Below are 27,633 nucleotides of genomic sequence, written 5' to 3' on the forward strand. Positions count from 1 at the left end.
CCTTGACGGAACAATGCATGTGCAGGAGCATGTGGGTCTGGAGAATGGCCCAATACTTGGCAGATCTCAATGTACCGTCAAAGACAGTGGGATGAGCAACACCAGCAGCACTGGTGCATCCCTGAACCATATCTCCTCTACAGTAAGTGCTTTGCATGCTGAAGATAATGCTTGGATTGGCCTTCTGCATCCCCTCACCTCATCAGCTTATCTTCCACTCTTCCACTTATCTTCAGGGGCTTCTTGACATCCTTGTAGGACCGTAAGCCAGGATCTAAAACACAAAATGCTGATTGGCTGTTTTAATTGGTGTTTTCTTGGGCTTGAGGCAGCAGGGGCTCTCCCCCCTCGAACACAAGTTGATTTATAACAGTTTCCAGTTTAAGGGAGTGTTGTGTCCTGGCTCTGTTTCCAAGGCTGACAGAAGTCTCTGTGTCTGCAGGTCTACTCAAGAAGGTTAAGAATCAGAAGGAAAAGCTTTCCAGGTTGCATCTAAAGGTACTTTATTTAACAAACAGGTGAACAAAGCTTATGAGTGTGAATTCTGCAGAATTCAGACTAACTACACAAGGACAAACACTACTCTTTATACAGTTTCATAAGGGGTGGCTCCACCCCTCAACTTTTCTCACGTACGCTCAGTTCTAATCGTGTCCTGGATCCGTCATTTTCCACATTACTGTATCAGTCTCCAGTTTTAATAGTGTCCAAACGTTCCAAGCTTTCTAGTAAAAAAATCAGGCCCCTACAGGCCTTTGTTTATTTGCCATTCGTTGCATTATTTGACTTACAGTGCATGATATACCACAATATAGTGGAGCTTACATAAGTGAATATTTGACACAGCAGTAGCACAGCGTGGAAAGTACCTAACATTTTAGAGTATATCTATGTCACAGATTACACAATTTCTTCCCAACTCAAGAGGTGCATTTCCCATGGGTGAATGGCCTATCTTACCATTCAGCCAGAGGGAGAGTTGCTTACTAGGCAACATGAAGTGGAATCATTCCCTAAAATGATCATAAAATGATCCCACAGGAGTCAAAGCAAGCTCAGTGTTTGACGGTGTCTCAATTTGTGGATCATTCGATTACTACAGATGGAGGTCACTGAACCCCAAATGCTCCCACATTTGATCTGATTTTAAATAAACATGATTCGTAAACATGTGAATCACAATCATGCAGCTCTGAGACCTCAACCCTGTTATCAGTTCACATTGTGGTGTGGAGTTACATATTGATAGGTGACATAGAGGGTGAACTTTGAAAACCACTCCTTCAAAAAAGTCTGTTCTCAGCACAAAAGATATTCAATAATGAGTACAGAAAATAGTTAACGTATCAAACACACATTTAAATAATGATTTTTCTATTTCCTATCTAAAGTCATTGTCCCCAGCACTTCTCAATGATAGTTATTGTCCTCCTTTTTATAACAAACTGACACATTGGTTCCTACAAAAGAAATTACAGGTCACTCACAAGTCTCTTTATAGCCCAATAACACTTATTATTTACAGCTCTTTGTAAGTTAGTATTTATACTACATTTTTATCTATTCACCCTCTTACATTGTTGTTACAAATCAGGAAGCCAATGCAACGAAATTTCAACCCCCAAATGCACTGCTGTGTAATTTGTGTGATGACAATAAAGGAAATCTTAATCTAAAAAGTCTCTGCCGTCAGCGTGTGAATCTGATGTGGATGAATGAGAGACGCAAGAAGTGTGTCTTTGAGTGGCCAGAAACACTTGCCTTGTCCATGTTGGTTCATTAAAAACAGCACAAATCTGACAGTGATTCACGATGAGGAGGAGGGGTGACCGTTAACTTACGCCTCCCCAGAGGTAATAGAGATAGTAAGTTACTATAGCTCTGCCCCTCCCCAAACCAGTAATGTGTAAGTCGCAAACGATCTAACTTTTAGAGCCGGCTCTTTGAAAGGATGTGAATTATGTATATCTTGTTGTGTGATTCTTTACGTTTGTTTGTATTTTTACCCCGTGATTGGTTACTTTGGGTACTTTTTTTTTTTTAATTTATTTTACCTTTTGTAGCACTGGGCTCCATGCTAAATGTGTTGAGTATGTTGAGTATGTGAATAAAGCCATTAAAAGCCATACATATATGATAACGTATGCTTTTGTGATATTTTACACATTATAAGTATTTTCTATTTTACTTTACTTTTGGTGATAAATTAATTTAAGCAAAAATAAAATCTAAAGAGCCGCTGGGGAGCCGAAAGAGCCAGCTCCTTTTTAAGTGAATCGAGCCAAAAGAACCGACTCTCTTAAAAGAGCCTAAAGTCCCATCATCACTTCCCCTCACTTAAACTCCGCAGCTGCAGACTGTAGCACTCGCTAGTTTGATATGCAAGGAGTGGGAGCAACGTCAGGTCGAGTCTTACCTCTGGTTAGCTTTTTTGTGTCTTGCAGGCATGTTGGGAGAGCTGTTGTTTTAGTGCTTAAACTTGTGCGAGTGAGGACTTTGCACCCTTTTCCTGTGGGTAGAGAAGACGTGACAAACTTCTAAACATGACGAACTTGTGCTGTCAGGTGAGTATGTCTGTTCACTTTGGACCCAAACTATTTTCTATTGTGCGTTTCGGAATAAGTGTTGAGTACCTACCGATGCTTTATGTTGCTATTAATATCTTCATATTATTATCATTGCTAAATTTTATATTTTTTTACTTTTAATATGAAATTTGGAGGATGCTCCCGCCATGGCTCGTTAGTTAACTAGCTTCACCTGTCAGCACCACTGGGAAACGACCCTCATTTGAGCACTAGTGACAGCAAGATTGATTTTTTTAGACAAAATGCACGAACGGGCGTGTTGTTGTAGGTACGTTTAGAGAGAAAATGTGCTATTTTAAAATTGCTAACACTTTACGCGCCCATTTGCATTATGTAGTTCAGGAGTCACTGGTGGAGGGCGATTCGCGTCCGGACCCACGCGCCATCAGACCTATCATATCAAAAGGGTTTTTTTTTTTTTTTTTTTTTTTTTTTAAATTTGATGAGACTCTTCAGTTTTCACCACCCCAGCGTCTCTTGGCAGTATTGTTTCAAGCAAAGCTTTAAGTGCACTAACAATTGCATTCAAAGACTTAATATTACATTCCTGTTGAGCCATCCCACGAGACACTTCTCAGTCAATCAAGTGTCTGCATGGCAGGCGCTTAAACACTGATGCTCTGCATGCTAACGAAAATCTAGAGTTACAAATTTAAAGTCTGGATGACTGAAAGCGCCAAAATAAAATATATAGATAAGTATATAAATAAATGTGTAGTGAAGTGTTTTAATATTGAAAGTAAATCAACAAATATATAAATAAGTATATAATTATTTCATTAATTAGATGCACGTGTTATTAAATGAATGGTAATTAGTCATTTTAAACCTATAATTAATACATAATTTATGAAAGACATAAATAATTGAATAATTGTTCTAATAATAATTTAAATTGCTTGTTTATTCTATATGAAAACACACGTACTTATGTCAATATTATGCAGTTATTTCATGGTTTCTGCTCCAGCATCATGACCTCATTTTATACGTCATCTTCTTCCAACAAACTCAGTGAGCATATGGTGCTAGATCAGGGACAAAAGTTTTGATCATTTGGGGGGAAAAAATGAAAAAATAAAATAAAATTGAGAGTATAAGTTTTGAGCTTGAACTTTCACACAAACATTGATTAATCAAAATAAAAATAGACAGCAGTGGCAATGTTCTGTTAAGCAAGCTTTTTATTCTATTCTAGGCACCAATGTGGCAAAAAGATTTCCCTATGGAAGATCAATAAAAATATTCTATTCTATTCTATTCTATTCTATTCTATTCTATTCTATTCTATTCTATTCTATTCTATTCTATAAAAGTATAAAAGCAATAAGAGGTATGTCAGATTGTGCAGTTTAGCAGTCACACTCTAAAACTTGACGTTTCCCACTTCCACATACCACAGTGAATGCACCACGTCCTCTAGCAGATAAAAAATAATAGCTTTACTTTGGAGAGTGTTACGTCTTTCTTTGAGGCTTTGAGGCTATCTGATGTGTCTGTATCTTCAGGTTCGTTCCAGAGTCAAAAATCAAAAGCAAAACCCTGTTCAAGTTGCATCCAAAAAGCACCTTATTCAGTAACAAGTGAACAAGGAGGGGAGTGTGAATCTTGCAAGGTTCAGACTGCCTCTATAACGGCACAAACACCACTTTTTATACAGTTTCAACTCGGGTGTAGTTCTACGTTAGTGCTCCACGATTTGGGGAAAAGGTGCGATTTGCGATTAGGTGGACAATATTGCGATTGCGATTATGCTTGCGGTTTAATAAAAAAAGTTGTGTCATGATGAGTCTACAGACTTGCTTGGTTATCATGGAGAAAAATCTGAATTGCATGTGCTGACATTGGGATTGCGATTGCGATAACCTCTTTTGCTATTACGTAATTGCATGTGCTGACATTGCGGTTGCGGTTGCGATTGCGATTGCGATAACTGTGCAGCCCTATTCTACGTCCCCTTTTATTCCAATCAATGATATTTCCTTTGTTTTTAATTCTGTCCAGTCAACCTGTAGGCATATGGGGCTCCTCCTTCAACTTTCTTTACGAAAGCCTAATTCTAATGGTGTCTTTTGTACTCATCATTTCCCAAGTATTAATCTCCAACTTTAATGGTGACCAGACATACTAATCTTTCATTAAAGAATTTAGGCCTATACTGACCTTTAGTTTTATAAATGAGACTCATGCAAACTTTAGTTCTTCACCTCTTTTTTTCTTTACATTTACTCGTCTGGCTCACGGAGACTCTAGTTCATGACTGGCTCATAACCCTCTTTAATCTCATGTAGGTGTCTGGCCATACATGGTACATCATAAATCAGGAGCGGCACAGGATGAAAAGCACCTAACATACACAGCCACAGCGTAAATGGGACATCATAATGCAGTGAGCGGCACAGGATGAAAAGCATCTATCATACACAGAGTGAATAGTGTCTAACATTTGAGATCTTTAGGATATATCTAAATCATACAATACACAGTTTCTTTTAATAGATTTTCCCATTAGTCAATGGCCTATCTTACAAGGTTTAACCAGGGAGAGATATGCTCGATGAGCAACAGGAGGTGGAATTCATAAAATGATCCCACAAGAGATACTATGGGAAATCATCCTAAGTATTATAATGATGGGTAAATTTTGTCAAAGGGACGTTTGTACAGTGTGATGTGGTTTTAGGTGTGGAATTTTCCAAAGCTTGAAATGCACAGGGTTAGCAAAATTAAGTAGCTTTAGGCAATTAACGTAAGCTGTTAGTGGTCATGAAATTTACAGTGTCCAGGTCAAGTTTTTACCTCATGTGTATCATCTTCACTAACATCTGTATTTGCTAGAATGTAAAGGATAATAGGACAGTGATTGCAGCTGCTCAGAGACTTACAAATGTGCTCATACAGAACCTCTCTCTTAGCTCTGTGCATTTCCAGCTTTGGCAAAGTCCACACCAAAAACTGCCCTCTTTGTCATACTGTCACTCATGATTCCATGCCCCTCTCATACCCCTTTTCCACCAGTGCTCGTTCGGTGCTACTGATAGTGCTGACTTGGTTCGAAGTTGCCCCCTTGCAAGATCAGGGCCAAAAGTCTGAAACTGAAAACAAAAATAATTTGAGAAAATTAGAGAAAAACTCACAATATGAATGCAACAGAGAAGTCCTGCATCAACAGGAAATGTTGCAACAAACGACCACCTGGCACAGAACCAGCTATCGTTACTACACTAAATACTGAAAGACGAAAACCACGAGTTACAAGATTGAGGTTAAACAGGTGTGGAGATGATTTAGTATCCCCTGGGACTGCCATGCAGAGTAATGTTACCATCCCAGAGCAGAGCTGCCAGTGTGGTGATGTGATGTAACACCACATGGTGAAGTCTATGGCTGTGTCAGAAATCACTCCCTGTTCTCTTTATAGTGCACTAAATAGTGAATATGCAATTTGTAGTGCTGTCTAAAATCTAAATGGGCACGGTCATACACTGTAGCCCACTCAATGTATCCCACAATGCATTTTGAGAAATAGTGTATTAGCAATGCTCTTTATGTGAGCAATACATAAGATCATGATTAGACTACTGATAACATGAAACAAATTAAAAAAAACTGTCAGAGAACAACACTCGGCTATCTGTTTACCTTTCAGACTTTTGGAGGGTGTCTCATTACCCCGAGCAGAGAAACACAAAACACATATGTTGGCCACTGAAGCGTCAATCGCAGGTGATGCATTTACTAGACCTTGTAATTCTCAAACACAGCACAAGTTGCTATATATATTGTTTGTTTATTTAAAAAATAACGTGTTATAAATGTTTCCATTATTTGGCTGGTGCAGATAATACACTGGTTATGTTATTAGTTATCACTGAAATCCATGCCATTTTGCAGTGTTTGAGAAAAACTATAACTGTATATCCCCAGCTGTCCAAGAGCAATGCAAGAGTAATTACGTCACTGTCAGCAGCTGGTGAATGAGTGAGTAGTGTCAGAAATGTTGTTTTGATTTAGCTGATTGAGTGGACTATGTAGTCTACTACATCTAATTCACTACAAGGGAGTAGGGAAATGAGTGAGTGATTTCGAACACAACCTATGTTTTCCAGGGTAGTTTCATGGAATATGGGCTCAATCCCAAACCACCCCCTACACACTACCCCTTCACTTCCGAGTGTATCTCCAAATGAAGTCACACTCCTGGCTGTGGAGGGCACATTAATTGAAGGGGGAGGGCATAAATATGACCGGCAGGAATGGGAGGCCCTCTTCAGTTCACCGGAACACAGAATACTTGTCGCCATGGCAATAGAAGGACGCTCTCTGTGCATGGCTATTACGCTGTGGCACAGACTGTGAGTAGCTAGGATTGCTACACATAGGCCTGTCATGATAACAAATTTTGCTGGACGATAATTTTCCAAAATATTATTGCCGATAAACGATATTATTGTCAATATTATTTTGATTTTTTTTTCCATTTTTTCATTGATGTAATTATGATAAATGGGATAATAAAGTGAGTACACCATATCAAAAGCAAGAAATTTAAATTCTTATGAGTATTTAATTATAATTAAAAGGTCAGGATTTTTAAAATAACAATAACAAATAACAAACAATATAATAAATTTAACAAACAAGAAAGAGAAAAAAATTCATACAATGGAAATGAAATGGACTCTCTTTTAGAAAAAAAAAGCATGTCAATGAAAATAATTAATACTAATCAAAAACAATAAAACATAAACTCTGTCTCTAAAGAAAAAATGAAACTCCCAAAAAAACAACAATAAAAACTATAGCCTAAATAAAAGGGAGTTTATACAGTTCCTGAATTGTTTGTAACATGTACTTTTCCCCAGTCAATTCGTACTGTCTGTCAAACATTTTTAACATTTCTGACTTTCAACTGAATTGAAGGGCTGCATTTCTTTTGCAATGTAGCTATTGTTGAGCGCCCACCATTTGGCGCTTTTATTTCTATTTACTTTGCCTATCAAAAGCCTCAGTAAGAGCGGATTGTCAAAGAACAAGGCTCCGCTGCACCTCCCTCTTCCTCTTCTTCTTCGTCGCCACTATTTTCAACAAATGTGACATATCAGCTCGTTGGTGTTCATGAGCTCACCCTTTGTTCATTCTGATAAAAAACAAAATATTCCCACACTGGGACTGTGGCAGGCGGCTTTAGAAACGTATCTTTCGTGCCATCACTCATATTAGCGTGTTTCCTCCTTACCCCTCAGGACGCTCGCTTCAGCTCTCTCCGTGTGTACGCGCGAGCAGCCCCGTCTTCACCCCATAGATCGCATTTTTGACAGATGCTCACTCCGCTATAAATTAGTTAAATCGTGACAGACCTAGCTACACAGGACTGATAACAGCTGTATGTTTCCGAAATGACGCTTAGATTGACACAGAGGTATCAGTGACAGATAGATTTCATTGGGATAGGGCAGATACCTGCTCCCCTGCCTCTTGTGTGTGTGAAATGAGAATCATTTGCAGTTTGGAGCTGCACCGCACTGTCTAGTTTTTTTCTACTTCAATATCATAAAATCAGAAGCCAATACAATGACATGAGCTTCATCATACTTCAAATAATTTTAAGTCATTCCACATGTCTTTCAATCCTGTTACCATCTGACATTACCAATCAAACAAATGAGTTAATGCTTCTAACTGTGCTCACATTTTAGGTGTCAGGGCTGCATGATCAAATCAAACGTCAGCATAGAGTAGGATTTGCTTGTTTAGTGTAATCTTTTAAATCACATCTTTTGTGATTTTCTGTCAGTGTGAGGAACAGATCTGACAGATGCAGCACTTATTTTCATAATGCTGTTTTGTCCTCCATTTTGTGCCATAGACACAAAGGTGCCTTTCCTTTGCTGTGATTGATTTTGACAACTGGTGCCTCTTTGTTTACAGTTGGGGGGCAGTCCTTATATAGACCAAAGGAATTTAGACCAGAAGATAGGCACAGTCATATTGGCCATCTGTACTGTGCCCAAGCATTCTCCATCCTTAAAGTCCAATTTCAAAGCCATGTTCTCTGTATTCTTCATTGGGCAGACTCTGATTAGACCATGCTCTTTGTAAACTAGGGATGCAGCTATTGAATATTTTAGTATTTGAGTATTCTACTGAAAATTCCATCGATTAATCGAGTAATCGGATAAGATACATTTTTGTTTAGTTAAAGAGCAGTTATTTTTCAAATGAAAATTTTTCTCTTTAAGAAATAAAATTTTCTGATACTTTGACACATTTTTTGTGTCTTGTAAATCTCATCAAATGTTGCGGATCCAAATGGCAACCGTTTCGTAGAATGACCCATTAGTCTCCAAACTCCAGAAAAGAAGCCAGATTTGTTGCTATTTGCTATTTTGTATAAGAGGTAGCTTGAGGGGTCTGAAAACTCTCTTAATATGGCCTCAGCTCTATTTGAAATTTAAAATTAAACGATTCCTCGAGGCGAAGAAAATTACTCGAGTAATTATTGTAATCTAGTACCTCGAATCATTCGAGGAATCATTTCAGCTCTATTGTAAACAGACGCTTCATGATGACGAAGGCGGGTCATGCGTGTGTACAAGTCTGGTTCATATTGGAGTAATGTTACTGCGGGCTGTGCAGGTGTCAGGGCGAATTTAAAGGCCAAACATAAAGATATCCATTTTATATGATATTTGTGAGATTTTAGCTGAGGTGAGTTCTGGAGCCAGACCTGCAGCAGGCTTGTTTTCAGAAAAGGTGATTGTGAGAGAGGTCAGGAGTCAGTTTCCCAGCCGCAAGCAGACAATACTTGAATCCTTTGCCAAAACGTTCCACCCTGATAGGAGCGTACAGGAAATCTCATGGCGTGACCACTCAGTTTGGCTAGGGCCAAACTATCCCCGTAGTGACGAGCTGTTAAAAAACAGACGCATGATGACATCACTGAAATCCTTATAAACAATAATAAACCCGCGAAGGCTGCCAAGTTGATTCTGTCGTCTCATCATTCATATATCTGTGTTTGCATCTGGGAAATCCCTTACACCGGCCAGGGGAATGGCACTGCAGGGGGCCAGTTGTGCTTGTGTAGAAGGTTGCAGCAATTCGTGTTCTTTGTCTTGGAAGTAGGACTATGGGAGGATTAGCTTGGCCTCAGAGTTTCTCAACTGAAGATTCTTGCTCTGTCACACATGCAGGAGGATCACAGAAAAGAACCTCGAACAATATGTGCAATAACAACAATAATCAATTAAGTATGGCACGGTACGGATGGCCACTGAGAGAAATTCTCTACCGACAGTCAAGGAGGAAGACATCATGAGCTCAGTTGGGTTTTTTTGACACAACCTAATTCTGGTGACACTAGGCGAGGTGTTGTTCCTTTTGTATTCACTCATTTATCATGTATTTGTTTTGATGTTTGCTTGTTGAAACTGTGCTTAATGCATTTTTTTTTGACTGTGTTACTGTTAAAAGCATCTAGTCTCCTGTCAACACCTCTGAGTGGTAGACTCTAGATTTCTTTGCAAACAGGAACTTCTGCAAGTGTTACAGTTATCAGCCATCATCACATAACCTACACCGAGACAGCTGATGGAGAATCCAGGAATCCCGGCAGTCATCCTGGCTCCATCCAGAAGAAGACCCGACTTCAGACGGGGCAAGACCCTGGCGATGTCAGCCCCACCCTCCTGGCCTTCATATTGTCTCTCAGAGCATCTTGTGGACATGTTTTGAAACTTATTTTCTGTAACTGGTTCAACTCTTTCAGTCTTGTGGTCAGACTAATCTTATTCTTATAGTTTTTAATATTTTGTAATTACATTTTTAAAATAATTTTCATGTGTTGAAAAAGACTTAAATTTACTAGTGTGCAAATTTAAGAACACATCGCCAAAAAAAATCACAACAACGGAGAGACATTGCAAATCAAATGTAGTCTATAAAGCTGGACAAACATTACCAGGAAACCTGCTGAGAATAACAACTTAATGCATAGTCAAGACACATCAACAGAAAACAGCTGCTAAAGGAAGTGGTTTGTTTGGTGCAGCGCATTTACTTTTTGGGCGAGACAAGAGGCAGACAAGGCAGGAAATCAAAGATTATCAGACCATAAAATGGAAAGAGTTGTCGAAGTGTGGTTAAGGAGAGGTTTCTGAAAGAGTGATGGCTTTGTGGAAGTCAAAAAACTCAGCTCAAGTCATCACTGCTTGGTAGGCTGCCTCGACACAGACAACATTCTGTCTGATTGCTTCTAATCATTTCTGGTCTTTTAAAAGGCATCTTTTGTAAGACTTCTGTTGTGATGAGTGAATTGCTGCATTTTTCTGAAGCACGTGTTTTCTCTGTATGTTTTTGACTTTTCAGTGCACTTTTCTGTGTTTTTGTTTTGTCAATTTGAAACATTTTCAAGCTCTATATTGTGCCTCGATGATTGCATTTCTTCTGTACTGACAGGGTAGAGCTGAAATACTGGACTGACCTCCACCAAATGCTGTTGAGTTTACAGCATCAACTACTACAGGGGAAAATCCTACATTTAGGAAGGCTCCTCTGGCACCAACAGGTCTAATCTGAAAGATCAGCGCTACAACCTGTAGCACTGATCTTTCAGATCAGAAAGCTTCTAACTCAGCTTGAAACGTGTTTGGAAGTGTTGCTTGGAAATGTTTAGGGTACTGTCTTGGAGGGACTCAGCGTGAAGTCGGGATAGGGACTTTGAGGAGGTTGATCCCATATCGGACATAAATCCAAATGCTTCCCTATTGGTGACGGACAAATTACATTGAATTGGACTTGTCTGACCATGGTATGGGGGTCAGATATGTTTTTTGCCTGAAAAGGGTGTTGACTGATGTGGACTTTGACTTTATGCCTTAAGTGTATGCTCCATGTTTACTAGGGCTATTTTCTCAATGCAGCGGATATTGTTTCCAAACCTGGCCATGACCATTTTCTGCATGTCTGTCTCAGCTTTCCTATCTAACCAAGACAAGAATCCTGGGAAAAGTTACTGGAAAAAAAACTGATGAGCAAACAGGCCAGTTAAAGCCAAGACTCTTTGTCAATACTTAGTCAGTCCCCCTGTAAGAATGGCTGTTGGAGCCTTACAGTTTAATGCTTGAGACTTTCAGAGTTTGATAAGAAGAAAAGATAGTTTGCAAATTAACGTCAGCTGTTCCAGCTTAGGTAAACTGAGAAACAAGCTTCAGGCTTCTGCTTTTACTTCCCTGATGGACCTAGTCTGGTGGAACCATCCCTTTCCCCTTTTTGACAACTGAAATCAACCTTGAGCCTTGATTCAGGGGTCTGTGCTTGTTCTTGAGGCAGAGGGGATGTGTTCAAGCCTGGACCAGCTCTGCCCCCCCTGTTTTCTTTCCTGTATCACACTGCAGACTTTTGGCTGTGTTTTATGGGTTGGGGGCATCTAAGGGGCTGGGTTGGTAGAATGAGTGTTATCACTACCTCGAGCTTGCACGTAAAAAGCCTGGGTCTGTTGAATGTTGGTTTGTTAATCGTTAGGGATGTCCCGATATTACATTTTCACTTCCGATACGATACGATACTGCAGGATTGAGTATTGGCCGATACCAGTATTAATCCGATACAATATCAGCATTAAATATGAATACTTTTATTACTTATTTTGTAGTATGTCTGTCATGTTAGAAAAGGCTTGATTAAGTGATATTATTTAAACAAAGAACAGTAGTCAGCAACAGTAAGTATGAGGAAAGACTGATCCATTTATTATTAACCAATGGGTATCAGAGACTGCTATTGGAGATTTTAGATGCATTCCGATACGATACCGATATTTGTTTTTTTGCTGATATTGGACCAATATCTGATACCAATATCGGACTGGGACACCTCTATTAATTGTGGCATTTTGATGATGGATATGATGGACCATGAGGGCAATCAGTACAGGCACTTGTGGGGTGGGTTTCTGTCCTGAGCAGGTATCCCTTCTGCAAGCACAAGGTTGTGTTTAACTCAAATTTTAGGCAGTAATGAGTCCTAGTCAGGATAAGGGTGATGGATACATGTTTGACATCTTGCAAGGTTCATACGGACAGGATTAGTCGGAAATCACCCAAGAACTGGACACACATTAAAAGACTATAAAGTGTACACGTGGAAACTTCTTTTTACAACCATTTTAAGCGCACAATGTTATTTTGAAGCGTAAACATGTTGCTTGCTCTTGTACAGCATATATGACAAGGAAGGATAGAGAGAAGAAGTCAGAGGTGATGATATGGCAATTCTGGAAGCATTGTGAATACATGACACATAATCCTGTTCAGAGGACCAGTCATAGGTCCAGGTTCAACAGCTCTGTATTGTTTTTTTCTGCATTTGCAAGGAGCCAAAGCCCCTGGGTTGGTATGGGGGTTACGCAGACTTAAGGTGAAGGAACACTGTGGATTCTATGCAGAAGTCTAAATCATGATTACTTCTACTTATTACTTAGGACATGATTTGATTACAATTAATGACGATACATGAGCATGTGTGGCTTGACTAGGATTGTAAAGATTTGTGAAATTATACCCATTCTGACTCGGCATTCCAGCTTTGTCACTGAAATACGCCTTGCTCTCTTTGAACACTGTTTGTACATATTGTAAACAGAGGTCTCTTTCCTTATTTTATTTGTGTTTTGCTGATGTATCTTTGTGTGATTATTTTTTAGGTCTGTCGCACCACGTTTTGGAAGATTCATGAAATCAAGGGGCACATGTTCTCAGAGAAGCATAAAAAGGTGGGGATAAACTATAAAAACTTGTACGCTTGATCAGATTATTCCCTGGCTGTGTTTTTGGAAGTGGCACTTATAGGTTGTAGATTTCCCCAACAATAATGAGAATAATAAGCCTCATATTCAGATCTGCAGCTTTTTTTGCAGGTTTGCTGAAAAAGCAATACACAGCAATACACATCTCTAAAACAAACCTAGAAATTCCACTTCACAGCAACTATAAACCATAAGTTTAAGGAAAATGAAGTAAAATTACCCAAACATTGGAATATATGACTGTTGGTATGCAAACTTTGGCACTGATAACCCTGTCAACTTGTGTCCCCCTTTTCACAACAGAAAATGAAGGAAGTCTTCCAGAAAGGTAATGCTCTTTTTTTTCTTTGTACACTTTTTTTGTTTTTGTTTGATTTTTAGTGTTTTCTTCATGAGGACATATGAGACTCTAGTTAATCAAACCCTTTTTCTTGTTACTTTTTTAGAAGAGTCCTGTGGTCATGGTAAGTCTCTTTATTTATTCTTGATCTCTTGTTCATGATATTGGTTATATCTTTTGCATTTGTGATATAAATTAGAAAAACATTTATAACACAAGTTATGCCATGATGGCCCACTGATCAGTAAGGTAACCTACCATATGGACAAAATATATTGCTTTGACCCAAGCCCCTTTTTTTGTGAGCTTCCAACCAGTGACAATGCTGATACTACATACACTGCTCAAAAAAATATAAAGGGAACACTCAAACAACACAGTGTGACTCAAAGTCAATCACACTTCTGTGAAATCAAACTGTCCACTTAGGAAGCAACACTGATTGACAATCAATTTCACCTGTTGTTGTGCAAATGGAAAAGACACCAGGTGGAAATTAAAGGCAATCAGCAAGACATCCCCAATAAAGGAGTGGCTCAGCAGGTGGTGACCACAGACCACTTCTCAGTTCCTTAGCTTTTGTTGTGTCTTTTTTGAGGCTTTGAGGCTATCTGACGTCTCTGTATCTTCAGGTACGAGAATCAAAAATCAAAAGCAAAACGCTGTCCGGGTTGCATCCAAAAAGCACTTTATTCATTAACAAGTGAAGGAGGGAGGAGATCCCTCTGGAGACCATCCTCCACCTCATCAGGAGCACGCCCAGGCGTTGTAGGGAGGTCATACAGGCACGTGGAGGCCACACACTACTGAGCCTCAGTTTGACTTGTTTTAAGGACATTACATCAAAGTTGGATCAGCCTTTAGTGAGCGTGACTCCAAATCCAGACCTCCATGGGTTAACAAATTGTATTTCCGTTGATTATTTTTGTGTGATTTTGTTGCCAGCACATTCAATTATGTAAGGAACAAAGTATTTAATAAGAATGTTTCATTCATTCAGATCTAGGATGTGTTATTTTGGTGTTCCCTTCATTTTTTTGAGCAGTGTATTAAACCCCACTTTCTCTAAAGGATCCAACATCTAACCATCTTGACAGAAATTCAAGAGAGCCAGGTTGACATGTGGGTATATATCCTTGTTGACACATTCTTTGGACTTCTTTTTGTAACTTAGTGCTATGTGCCTTCTTTTTCACTTCACACTTCTGCTACAGATCAAGTGCAATGTCTTGGCACACTTAAGATAAGGTTTCCAGCCCTAAACAATTCTGGAGGTCTTCAATTTTAAAAAACATTTCTAGTGAGAAACTATTTGCTTAGTTTTTCTTGATGACAGAAGTATTTAAGAAACATGGAATTATAAGTCTTCACAGGCTCCTACCGCTGTTTTATCTTATTCAAATACCTGAAACAGGGCAAGCAAATTTTATTAGCTCAGAAACAGCCAATGTAGAAACTCTTGCAGTTTGGTTAATGCACTCAAGACTCTGGCTGTGTCTTCAATAGCTTACTTCTTTACTTACACTGACTGTTTTGAGTGCATTCTAGCATTCACACTGACAGTATGGAAAAGAGCAGTGCACTTTGAACTCTCAGCTGGCACTCAAAGTGGTCAAAATGTTGAGTGTGGAACATCTGCCACTTCTTACTCTCAATGGTCACCAAGTTAACTATGTAGAGGACGGGCCAGAAAAAGGATGAAACAACGGATAGCAGTTGCAATTGATGACTAGCAGAAGAAGACCTTTGAATGGTTGTGAAATGTGTTTGTCATTTCCAGCAAGTGATGAGTGGCAGTATTTGATTTGAAACACTACCCTCTAAAATTTAAGCACTGCTAGAATAAGGGCATAGTGTACTTCATGTAGGTACATGGAGGTGATGGAAGTTTTCAATTGAAGCATCTGACTTGGCTTTACAAAAGGTTGGTTTCAGGGAATAAATGTGGCAAAGTGCAAAGGACCCAACACGAAGCTCTGAGGGACACCTTTATGCACTTTTAGATTGTGAACTATTGGAAATGAGGTGAGGTGCCCGACATACATCTGAGTGTCAATTGTACTGCTTTGCCACACTTCAATATCCGTTAGAAGGAACAGGGTACAATGCAACCGTAAACTCAGCTACTTTTCCCACACTGCCTTGCAGGGTACCTTTAACTGTGCACTCAGTCATTTTCCCACACTGCTTTCCTGACAGGGTACTCTTCACTGTAGGTTCAGCCATTTTTCCCACGCTGCTGCCTTGCAAACCATGAAGGGTACCTCACAGATATGGTTTGTCACTCAAAATAATGTCTAAGTATTGAATTTCCCATATACTTGAATTACTTCTTGTTGGAAATGTGATGCTATCTATCTGACCAAAATACCTTAAAATGATTAATCTGACTCCATTCTCCCCTCACCTCTTTCCACGTAGTTCGTTGATGGGGAAGGAGACGTCCTGGTTCTCAGTTGAACACAAATTTGTTAACAATAGGTCAAGAATATGCATTTACAGAGATCTCTGGTGCAGCCTCATTTCCCTGTTCCCTACATGTTGCAGAGACAGTTCATGAGACTGACCCTGACTCTTTATCTCAGCACCAACATATAGTCACTAACAGAGTTTCTCTGAGGAATGTAGGTTGAGTCATCTTCTTATTGACTCTCCAGGTGTTGTCCCCCTCTTATTGGCTGCTGGCCGTCTTTTGTCTCTGTCTACGACTGGCATTCATCAAGTGGGTGATCACCCCCCCTTTTCTTATCCGTAGAGAAACTGTTAGAAACACATCTCTCGCTTCCTCCTTTAATTATTTACCTTTGTCACGTCCACTGAAACGCCTTGACTCTAAAAAAGTAATTACTGACTTGTGTTATTAGTGTTACACAGTTACTTATTTTTATTATTGGGTATAAACATTAACTTTGCTTGTGGTCACTCTCTACTCTGGGTGCTCCATAAAATCCCAGGAATCCCCAGCCCCCCTCAAGTGTCTTGCAATGCATACCAACAACGATGAGCACATGTTTACAACCAAGTTAGTAAAGCACATCTGAATAGTATTGTTAATAAAAACATGTCTACATAGGCTATATACTGTTTCAGAACCTAAGGAGTGTGTGTATCCTGATGGGGGTGTGTAGGGATGTGATAAGGGTGTGGATAAAGAAAATCTGAAACTAAGGTCTTTGTATGTTTGATATCCATACCCCTATGTGAGCAGCAGCAGCAGCAAGACAGAGACAGAATGAGACACTTTGAGACATTGGCCCTTATTTATGAAGTTTTGTCTTGTGTGGGAAAATGAAAATATGAAAGTAGAGAAATGAACGACATGAGGACAGAATCAGCCAGTATCCTAGTCAAAAAGTGTGTTGCTTGTACTCAATTACACACTGGTGAACTGGAGTGTTGTGGTTATTTATACCACCAAACAAGCAGAATGCTTGTGATCTCGAGTAAATAAATGTCTTTTGTTATTAAATAGTCCACTTTTTCCCACACAGTTCAGGCTTATATGTCTTCATGGTAGATCATCAGGGGTGTAACCAGATCTTGTGCCACGAGATCTTGCGAGAACAAATTGTGACAGTATTTCTGGTCCCAGTGAAGAGCTGTCTTTGGGCAGAAGCCTGTCAGCATAGACATATGTATATCAGACTGTGAGCTATTCAGTTTTTTATTTGAGACCTATGATGGACAGCAATGCACCTTTGCAATGCCACCGAAGCAACCTGCAGTAGAATCATTTCAGTTTGGATTCCTCTATCAAGAGGCTCTGGGAAATACTCTACACAGCTTTTTTTATTTTAAAAAGTATTTTGCAGTGATTTTACAGGGATGATCTAAAAATTATCCATGGACAGTTTTTCTTCACTTCCCCCCGACATGAAACTTGCACACACAAACTCAGACCTGGTGCGGGATTTGCGCGTACCCGTTGCCCACGTCCAGATTGATAAATGTTAAACTGTGCATAGATATGAGTTTACACCCATTAATCTGTTGTACACGTTTGATAAATGGGGGACAATGATGCAAGAAAGCCTTGACTACATTTTTCTCAACCTGAGTGTGAACATGGTTCATATGGTCATAGCTGGGAAAACTGTGAACAGAGTAAAATACGACCTGGTCATTGGTGTGACTGCTAAATCTCTGTTAAAAACATAAGATGTTAGAAAAATATAAGAAAAGATTTATTGTTCAGGAGGTTGAAAACCAGAATAATGGGGGTCATGCTCTCTTGCATTTTCTACGGAAGAACTGAGTAATGTATGTTTCAGGGAGGCGTCGGGTTTTATTATTCTCGAAGGAGTAAAGGATAGGAGTGCGTAAGTAAAGTACTGCCACAGTCCAGGTCACAGATTAAAGAGAGAGATAAGGTTACTGACCAGTGACAAAGAGATAGAAGACTAGAAGACAAACCCCATGATTTGGGAACACACTGTGTGTCTTCTGGAGTGCATGTTTGTGTTACTTTCTCGCAAGAGTTCAGTAAAAGCTTTTATCAACTAAACTGACCTTGTGCAACTTTCTCTAGCCCTGATTGAGATTTCTCCATCATAAGCTCAAGTTTGAAAGATGTTAAAAATCATTGATTGAGAATGACTTATTAGACTTACATTAAGTAAAGCAAATTTTAGGTTTGTTGGAGCAGGGGCTGGAATACTTTGCGTACAGGTAATCTGGATCAAATTTATGTGATTGGAGGATCTTGCTCTTACCCTTGTATGTAATCGTGCCCTAATATTGGAGCTGTTGTTCTTGAGATTGATTTTGTCTCCCTGGGCTCCTGGGTCTGTATTCACAAAGCATCCTAAGGCTAAAAGTAGCTCTTGGTGACTTAATTCTTAGAAAAATGTTAGAATTCAAGGTATTCTGACATTTCTCTTAGAATTTACCCTTGGCAATATAAGTTATTCACAAAGTGTCTTAGGCCTTAAAGAGCTTCTAAGGTGAAAAACCTTTAGGAGGATAAGCCAAAGAGTGGCCGCTGATACTAGTGTCAGACTTTCCTAACATGCAAAACACAGTGTCTGCAACCTGAGACAGCTGTTTAGTTGGGGATCTGCCCTAGTAACTAACCCTGTAAATGAGCATTTGAAATTCTATAACATTCTTAAGATTTTTTTAATTTATGGCCGCTCTTACTTGGGATTGCAGCACATACCAGCTCTCCTCACACTGACGCTCTTTGATTTGTTGGGCAATTCGCTGCCAAGTCTGCCTCTTCCCTTAGCCGTGATCCCAGTTTCCCTCTTCCATACTCTTTTATTCTCCTCCACGTACTGTGCCAACATCAGGCACTGCTCTGTGTCCAGTTGTGCTTTCTAGTTCTTTATCTATTCTTTTCATTCTTTGGTTTGGTCTTCCCGCCAAATTAAACTACTTTTAACAAGGATGCCAGCTATCACAGGAATTGCTGACAACTGAGTCTGTGACCACCATTAATATCAAACACATTGAGTAGTAACATGACCAGCATGGACAGTAAACACAACAACAAGTAAATCAATATAATCACTCATGTGAGTGAAGTACATTTAAATTTTAGCTCATGTTTGGCCAAGGGGGAAAAAAATGCAGAAGGCTTTTTTTTTTGCCCCTTGTCTTTTTCCCTTTTAGTAACAACCAATCACAGCTTTTAGAGGGCTGTGTCATACCCATCGACGGGCTCAACCACACCTGTCTGTCCCCCTCCTTGCCCAGAGCTGCTCTCACAAACTTCTTGAATCACTCTCAAGCTAAGATTCCTTGCTAAAAATGTTTAGGCTAAGTGAGGAGCTCTCTGAGAGGACTTTAAGAGCCTTCGTGGATACAGGCCCAGGTTGTTTAACTATGAATACAATCGATAGGGATAGACTGTGGATAAAAGTCATGGAGTTTAGCGTGAATTGGTCGACTACCAGTATGGTGGCTTGAATGCCTCACCTTCTTCACATGGGACACCAGAAGGTGGCGTGAGTTGGCACAGGGCAAGGATCAGTTGTCCATTATTTCAGCACCTTGCCCTGTATAACCATAAATGAATATCTATAGGCTATTTAAACTAAGCGCTCTGAGGACCATTTGAATCCTAGACTTCTCCAAGTCCTTCATCTGACTAATGAAATCCAGGGGTGTGGCAGAAGAGGAAATAGATCTTGAGACAGGTGAGGGTACAGGGGAAGAGGGCCCTAAATGGCATTAGAAAGGTATGTGTTACATCAAAGCAGGTGGCTGAATTGATCTATCCCTCAGTCAACAGTTGGCAGAGGTCCACTGGTGAATGACTGAACTTCTAACTCCTCAAGTTTCATGACAGGTTTAGAAAAATCTGGCTATGATTTCTTGGTGTCAACAGCACCCACACGCAAAATTGTCGGTTTGACTCCTGGATGGTTTGACCAAACGAGCAGTGCCATGATATCAGGGACCTTGGCACTGGGGGAGCTGCATGTGAGCATCTCTCTGTCCTTCACCTTTGGCACATATTTCCTGTCTCTGTCTGGCTTTTGCTCTGTTTGCTACCGTAAAATTCACATTGACTTTTATGAATCACATTGTTCTTTATTCTGCATTTGTCTTTTGCTTCTTTGCTTATTCACACACAATGCAGATGGTGGCTGATACATGTTTGTGTGCTGTGTGCCTGGTGATACTGTATTTGCAGTCATTTTTTCCTCATTCTTATTTTGGTTTTGCGCCATGTGTATGCTAGGTCGTATCAGTCTTTTCTTTAGGAAGTTCTAGTTGGTCTGACGTTCCAAAAAATGAAAATACAACTTGTACCACACATTTAATGACTCATAGCTGAGTGTCAACTCTCCTGTTTTGGTGGGACAGCTCGCAGTAGCCTCCAGTAAAATATTGATTTTTTTTTTTATGTTTGGGTTTTGACTTTGCTGTTTTAAAATGCATGAAGTGTGAGAGAGAGAGGAAGGTTATGGTAATAGTACTGCCAAAAATGTAAAACTACTCTCACCCCTCCATTATATCAAGGATTGAATATGTTGTAACATGTTATTTAAAGTTATTTCAAAGGTTTTTTTTCTTTGCAGGTTTCCCCCCCGTTGTTATGATACAGCCACATCAAAAAAAATATATCAAACAACCCATCATAGGTAAGTAGATTTTCCGTGAGTATATTTAACTTCTGGTGCCGATTTTTTTGGTAGGATGACTTGGCTGTCTCCAGTCAAGGGCATATCACTTGGCTGACTCTAGTGTTTTTTCCCAGAAAGAGCAAAACATGTTGCCAAGGAAGTATCCACTAGAGCCTGAAGTGGATTTTCACTCCTGTCCCATCCCACTCCCACAGAAAAAAAATCCTGTCTCGTCCCACTCCCAGTAAAATGACTCCCACTCCCATCCTGCTCCCATTCAGGATGACTCCCACTCCCACACCCCAGCAGCAGCTTTATTTCTTAAATATATGGCAACAGTTACAGTTCATCTGTGGTAAAATTAGGAGCCATTTATTGCCTCAATCCAAACAAAAATATCTACCTCAGTGTAATAAACCTAAAAAAATGACCTTTCTTCTTACTATTTTATTGAGCAATTCTTACTGTTAAGCATTGACAATACTTTTGTGTTTTGACTGTATAAAAAAACCTGCAACAAGAGATCTGTCCAGTCTGTCAGTTTAATAAATAGGACCTTACTTCTTACTTTGTGTTAAGCCGGGCTCACACTACAGGATTTTGATATTGTCAAAAACTATAACTAAGGGAATTTTGTCTATCATTTTAGTTAGTTTCAGTTAGTTTTGTGAACACAAGATACAGTTTTAGTTTACTTATCGTTTTTGTTTTCTTTTCTAGTTTTCATTAGTTTGAGGTAACTGCAATGTATTTTAAATTTTAGTTTTCGTTTTTAGTTTAGTTTTAGTTAACTATTATAACCTTGGTACATGGCCACCTGTTCAGGGGCTTGGTGTGGATCCAAGACAATTGTTTGTTTTTAAAGCTCCTAAAGTGGCTTTAAAGCATCTTGTGATTATCTCATCATGTTTCGGGATCATTCTCTTACACAGAAATGAAAACCCAGGAGAGGACTCGATGTAATGCCAGTGGTGTCAAAGACGTTTTGCAGTAACTGTTTTATTTTTATGTCACTTTCTTCCAGGCTTGTCCCTGCTGACCCTCTGTTTCAGTCCAGACATAAGCATCTTCTTTTACCTTTGCCATGTCTGTGAAGAAAAGTGTTTACCAGAAAACATCATAAACCATCTCAACTCTGGTGACCACTGCAGCAACTACTTTGTAAGCAAATATAAAAAAAGAATGCACCAGGGCTCACAATTTGGATGCATAGGAAATACCTTTGATTTGTTGTTGTGTTTTAGACCTACACGAATCCCAATGTACTGAGTTACTCCTGGATCCCCAGCATGAGTATGAGAGACGTTCTGAGGCGTGAGATCTTAAAGGAAGGCAACAAAGCAGGGACAAGACGGCTGCAGGTTTGTATCTTGAATAACACATTCTGATGTATTGAATCAGGTTTGCTTCCTCCTTTCACGATAACATGTTTTTTAAGTTGCTGTTTTTGACTGTGTTAATTAAAAGCATGAACACCTCTGTTTGTGTTTCCTCTGTGCAGTTGTTGGATTTACCAAAGCAGCTGCTAGAAAAGCTCGCATCGTGCACCTACTCTAAAGGTATGTGGCTCTAAGACTTCTTTAAAGTACACGTTTGAACGTTTTGCTGCACAGTATTGCTAAAAAAACCATTTTGTTTCCCCAGTGATACAATCTCTGAGTGAAAACGACAAGCTCCTGAAACTGTTCGAAGGTGTGGCAAATATATTTCTTTTGATCATCTCTGTTGTAGTCATGCTATCGAAACAGCTGCACCATTTTGTAATCTGACTAACATACACCATAACACACGCATATTTACTGAACTCCAAAGTTTCACCTTGGCTTTGAAAACCTGACGGATCATTGAAACTTTTGTGAATAATTTAGTAATTATATACTCTTTTTGCTTGATGTACTGCTTCTTATTTCTATAATTGCTTGAATGTCTGCACTTCATCTTTGCATTTCTTTTTCCTGCAGCTGTAGCGCCGAAGAGGATGATGCTACAGCAATACCAAATAGACACCACCCGAAAGCATCCACTCCTGGGTGGGTATATGTGCCGCAATCTATCAGAACGACTCAAAGATTCCATCAAGGCTCGGCTAAGATTTCTTTATTGAAGATTTGTGCTTCTGCAGTGGAAAGAGGAGCTCTGCTAGAAGTTCCTAGGTTGGGTCTAGCCCATGTAAAAAATATAACCAGAATGTTGGCGGGGTCTTAAAAGTATTAAAAGTTGATCAATCAATTTTGGGGAAATAAGGCCCTTAAAAAGTATTAAAAAGTCTTAATTGTGGTATTATGAGGTATTAAATTTTATAGGTATTCAAGCTTTGCCTCCAAAAATATCCATGAATATTTATTTTCCTCCTTGTGACTGTCCCCTGATTGGCATTAAACATTCAGCCAATGAAGTTAGAAATTAGAATAGAATAGAAAAATGTTATTGATTCCAAACTGGGAAATTGTTGTGTTAACAGCAGAAATTGATTGAGTCAGGAGAAAAATACAAAAATTGAAAAGAATAAAATAAACACATTAAGACTCTAGTTACAATAAGATACAACAATAAAGATTGTGAGAGGCAAATATACCAGCTTTAAATTAACGTCACTGCTAGTTTTAGAAAGAGAAATTAAATACAACATTACAACAAATCACACAATCTCAGGCAAATGTCCTAAAATTTTGATAATGATGAAATAATTCCTCATTTTTTCAGCAAGTTGGCCTTGAATAGCTACTGTTACTTGTTGTATGAGTGTCAATAAACCTGCCTTTAGTTTCATTTGTTCTTTCAAGCTGTAATCTTTCCCAGCTTACATAATTTCTGTAAAAATGCAGACTACAACTGTTAAAGATGGGTTGCCAACAACAACTCAAAGTCGATAAAGTCTTTAAACTTTTTGAAAGATTTTTTTAAAAAGTCTTAAAAAGGTGTTGAAATCAACCTCAGGATTTAAGCATATACCCTGATAACAGAAGCTTCTCACTTGTGCCTGGCCCAAATCTTTGATCAAAGGGAGAAAGAAAGGAGACAGCAAACAAGTGCTTGGTTCAGTCCTCCAACTCTCTCTCAACTTTATTCAGATGTGCGGGGTATATGTACAGTGTGACAAACAAGATTGCATGAGTATGACCGTAAAGTAAGTAGCTGTAAGTGGTGCAGAGTATATGGTGGTGTGGAGTTACATATTGACAAGAGGCCCCCTTCTTACACAGTACATGCTGAAATGGCAGGTGAACTTTGACACATTATACCAGTATCACACACCTATAAGATTTGATCAATGGCAAACTGATATTGGAGACTTTTCTCTATCCCTGGTCTTCCTCAGTTTTCAGTTTGTAAAATGTATTTTTCTCTCCTCTTTCCCCTGGTTTGGTCTTGTAGGCATGCAGCACATTGTGGAATGCGTTTGTGTTGGTCCCACTGAGAGGAGACACTACCTCTGCACTCTGTGCAACCTAACTTTTGCCACCCACATGGTCATCAAACATGTTCTGAGCTTTGACCACATCTTTGGCTACTTTGTAAGTATTGTTGGAGCCCTGTAGAGTTTCAGACTTAAAGGGGACATATCATGCTGATCCGTGATTTAATACTTACATATAAAATAATTAAGTTGAAAACAAGACCTTACACCCCTTGAATTTTCAAAAAATGAGATATTGTATTTTTTCTGATATCCTAGAACGAGATTTGATGCCTCTGAAAATAGGTCATTGACATTTGGCCTCGATTTTGACCTTCATGACGACACGAGGATCCTTCCTTTTTATTGGAGTAATCTGATAAAGCAGCTCCTCCTCTGTGATGTCAGTTAGTCACACAACCGCCACCGAGGGATACACCCACCAAGAGCCAAGTATAAACGTGTAAACTATACATGTTACAGTACCGGTTTGACTCACCGCACTGAAGCGTCCTGAGATGATCTGTGTTGAGGTGGATTTTCTTCCTCCTGAGCTGCAGAACCGTCCTGGTCTGACTCGGGGTCCAATACAAAAGGACGTATCCTACACTCTGCCATTTTATTAGTGCTATCAATGCCTTACGGTGAAGTTTTGGCAAACAGCAAACTCGCTCGGTCTGCTCCATTCAATGTGGCGATTTTGTAAATACTGCCATGCTGCGAAACCGCCCCCTGGCTCTACCCCCTCCGCCCCTCTGATAGAATTGACCAATCAGAGCACAAAGGGCTGTGACGTTGCGAGGTTACTGGAGGTAATTCTGGAAACGGAGCGTTTCAACGAGATCTTCAGAATGGCCTAAAATGAGGATATTGAGAACGCTATTGTGGGGCAATGAAGGAACTAAATGACTTGTACTGAGGGCAGAAATGCTTTACAGGCATCCTAGTCTGGCATAGTGAAAAGGAGAAACAAGCATGATATGTCCCCTTTAAAAAAGATTTACTTACTAAAGGTCAAACTACAACGTGTAGATACTGATGGGTTCATTTATGAACAAACCTCCTTTAGATTGGCTACACTAATTCTTTTATATAGTCAGACACTGGAAGACTCCTTAAATACACACCTCCCTCCAGGGCCTTTTGACACATCAGAGTCTGTTCTTATCCTATTAAAGTGCCGAGGGGTGATGATATTTGAGCCTGTTTACAGCACTGTTGCAGACTCGCAATTTTGTGGAGGAAAAATGATGAAGCAGGAGCCAGAGTTCAGGTCACTAATGTGGAGGAGCTCTTTATTGACACCTTAATGCAGCCCAGGCTCATTTTTCTCTCTGTGTAGAAAGCGTGGCACCCTTCCACTTTGCTGTCAAAGGAGAGCTACACTGACCACTCTGCTTTTGCCTCCCTGATCCTTGACTTGGCAAAGCAGACGGAGAAGATTCATGATGCTGCAAACACTGGTTTGAAGGTAATGTAGTGTCTAATCCACCAGGACATATTTTCCCAGGTTGATGCTTTTGCTGGAACATTTTCTTTCTCTCTGCTACAGCAAGTGCAACTGGAGCCTGCTGAGTACTCTGCTATTAATTTTGCATGTTACAAAGAGGGTGAGTTTATTTGTTCAGGTATTAGTTTGTTAGTCCTCATTTGGGAAGGATTATCAGTGGGTAACTTGTATTGTGGCTTGCAGCTTTAAAGGAACTGGAATCCATCAGGAAGAAAAAAGAGGAGAGCAGCTTGGTGACGGTTGTCACACCAGGACCAAAGCTTGGTGTGTATAGTTAAGTTTAAAGCATTTTTTGTAGATATTTGAGTTTTTGGTGGAAAATCATCTATATCATCTCCATTGCCTTTTCAGTGTTTGTTGTGTCAGCATTTAACAATATAAGCACATACAGTATTATAATAGCTAATTCCTATCTTTCCTCAGAGTGTAATCCTGTGGGTCAGTGCGGGCAAAGGTTACCTGTGTTGGTACGCTGTCAGGTAATTATTCAACTATCTCTGTATCCTTAGTGGTCATTTTTTTCCCTCTGTATCTGTTTAATATTTCATTAACAACTTCTTTATGTGTTGCCTTGCATATCTTTCATTGCAGGGGTGTAAAATAAACTTTGACTCCATAAATCAATATTCAATTCATGTGAGATCAGAGACTCACCAACAGGTAAAAACACTTTTTCTTTCAAAAAGAAACACTGTTTTTATGGCTGTTTTATTACAAAAAAAATTAGACCCTTAAAAACCATTTCTTCTTATCCTCTCCAGGTGTTGAAGGAATATTTTGGTAAATCCTTTAACTTTTCTCTCATTTATCATAATACTGAATACTGTCATGTTCACATAAATAAGATGATTTATTTTCTTCTCTCCTAAAGGTAACGAGGATTCCAACTTTATGCATGGAGGTATGCCTTTTCTGCTCTGACAGCTTGTTGCAAATCCTTTATAAGAGAAATCACTTTGAATGTTTTAAATATAATATATCCATATATTATTTTGGACAGAAAAGTCATCTAACATTAACCATTTTGGGAGAAAAATATTCATGACAGCATCCATTTTTTAAAAAGTATTGCTTGGGTTAATTAATGAAAGAAGGGTTTGTTGATGTTTACATCTGCTCTGGTTTCAGAAAAAGTTGTTGTTACCTTTTTATTCATGGTGCACTTCTCTCACCTCTTCCCTTTTAACATTAGGGACAGTGCCCCACCTGAAGTCATTCACATACCTCAAAGAATGCCCAAAAAGTCAACCAGCTATTGGTGAGCTGACGCACCTTTGTGTCTTCACTTTTACCAAGTTAAACTTAAAAATGTTGACTTATTGCATTGCTTGCTCGTGTGTTTTTTCAGGTGTTTCCCTGGTTGTGACGTGCATCAGCTCTGAACGACGGGAAAAACCTGTTTGTGTGTGCTTTGCTTGTTCAGAATGCTTCTCTGAGTTCTCAGCCAAAACACACTTGAACTCTTCAAAACACATCATAAATACTTTGGTGAGTTTAGTTTTTTTATTTTGCAGGCAGACTATGGGACACCAGTATGCCTTTGGTCGAGCACAGCAGGTATATGTGGCAGTAATAGCACTAATTTGTGTGAGGATGCTTTTTTTGGTAGTTGTCCAGCTGCTGCTTAAGAAGCCGAGCCTGGATCCTTCAATAATGAGCAACTTTGGGCCTATTTCCAAGTTACCTTTTTTTTTTAACAAAAGATCCTTAAAAGGGTGATTGCTAATCAGCTAGTCCCTGCGCCAGGAAGACATGACAAGTTTCAATCAGGTTACCATCAGACGCACTCTACAGAGACACAATTCATTATCATTATTCAGACTATTCTTGGAGCAGGGGCCATCAACCTTTTAGAGTCTGAGGGCTAGTTCAAGGGAACCATGTCCTGCCAGCGCTTATCTACCAAGCAGAACTAACG

General features: G+C 39.4%; 1 protein-coding gene across 4 annotated transcripts in view; it reads left to right on the top strand.

Annotated features, from left to right (window-relative positions):
• Window positions 1–2,350: 2,350 nt before the first annotated feature.
• The window catches only part of LOC141802558 (uncharacterized), a 47,068-nt gene continuing 21,785 nt past the window's right edge, over window positions 2,351–27,633 (top strand). For 3 of the 4 annotated variants that reach the window (XM_074686099.1, XM_074686100.1, XM_074686098.1), the window contains exons 1-20: window positions 2,351–2,564; window positions 13,294–13,362; window positions 13,699–13,723; window positions 13,842–13,859; window positions 20,764–20,826; window positions 21,833–21,969; window positions 22,053–22,169; window positions 22,310–22,367; window positions 22,453–22,500; window positions 22,770–22,838; window positions 24,184–24,323; window positions 25,548–25,676; window positions 25,758–25,815; window positions 25,899–25,979; window positions 26,139–26,194; window positions 26,307–26,375; window positions 26,477–26,495; window positions 26,587–26,616; window positions 26,908–26,973; window positions 27,064–27,203. In XM_074686099.1, coding sequence (XP_074542200.1) covers window positions 2,544–2,564; window positions 13,294–13,362; window positions 13,699–13,723; window positions 13,842–13,859; window positions 20,764–20,826; window positions 21,833–21,969; window positions 22,053–22,169; window positions 22,310–22,367; window positions 22,453–22,500; window positions 22,770–22,838; window positions 24,184–24,323; window positions 25,548–25,676; window positions 25,758–25,815; window positions 25,899–25,979; window positions 26,139–26,194; window positions 26,307–26,375; window positions 26,477–26,495; window positions 26,587–26,616; window positions 26,908–26,973; window positions 27,064–27,203 — 1,413 coding nt within the window. In that variant the 5' untranslated portion in view covers window positions 2,351–2,543. The remainder of the gene's footprint in view (window positions 2,565–13,293; window positions 13,363–13,698; window positions 13,724–13,841; window positions 13,860–20,763; window positions 20,827–21,832; window positions 21,970–22,052; window positions 22,170–22,309; window positions 22,368–22,452; window positions 22,501–22,769; window positions 22,839–24,183; window positions 24,324–25,547; window positions 25,677–25,757; window positions 25,816–25,898; window positions 25,980–26,138; window positions 26,195–26,306; window positions 26,376–26,476; window positions 26,496–26,586; window positions 26,617–26,907; window positions 26,974–27,063; window positions 27,204–27,633) is intronic. The other variant, XM_074686101.1, reaches the window with a different exon arrangement.

Source organism: Halichoeres trimaculatus, unplaced genomic scaffold (genome assembly GCF_033239565.1).
Source record: "Halichoeres trimaculatus isolate MK-OKI-2021-1 unplaced genomic scaffold, fHalTri1.1 fHalTri1_scaffold_14, whole genome shotgun sequence".
In the NCBI taxonomy this organism is placed as follows: domain Eukaryota; kingdom Metazoa; phylum Chordata; class Actinopteri; order Labriformes; family Labridae; genus Halichoeres; species Halichoeres trimaculatus.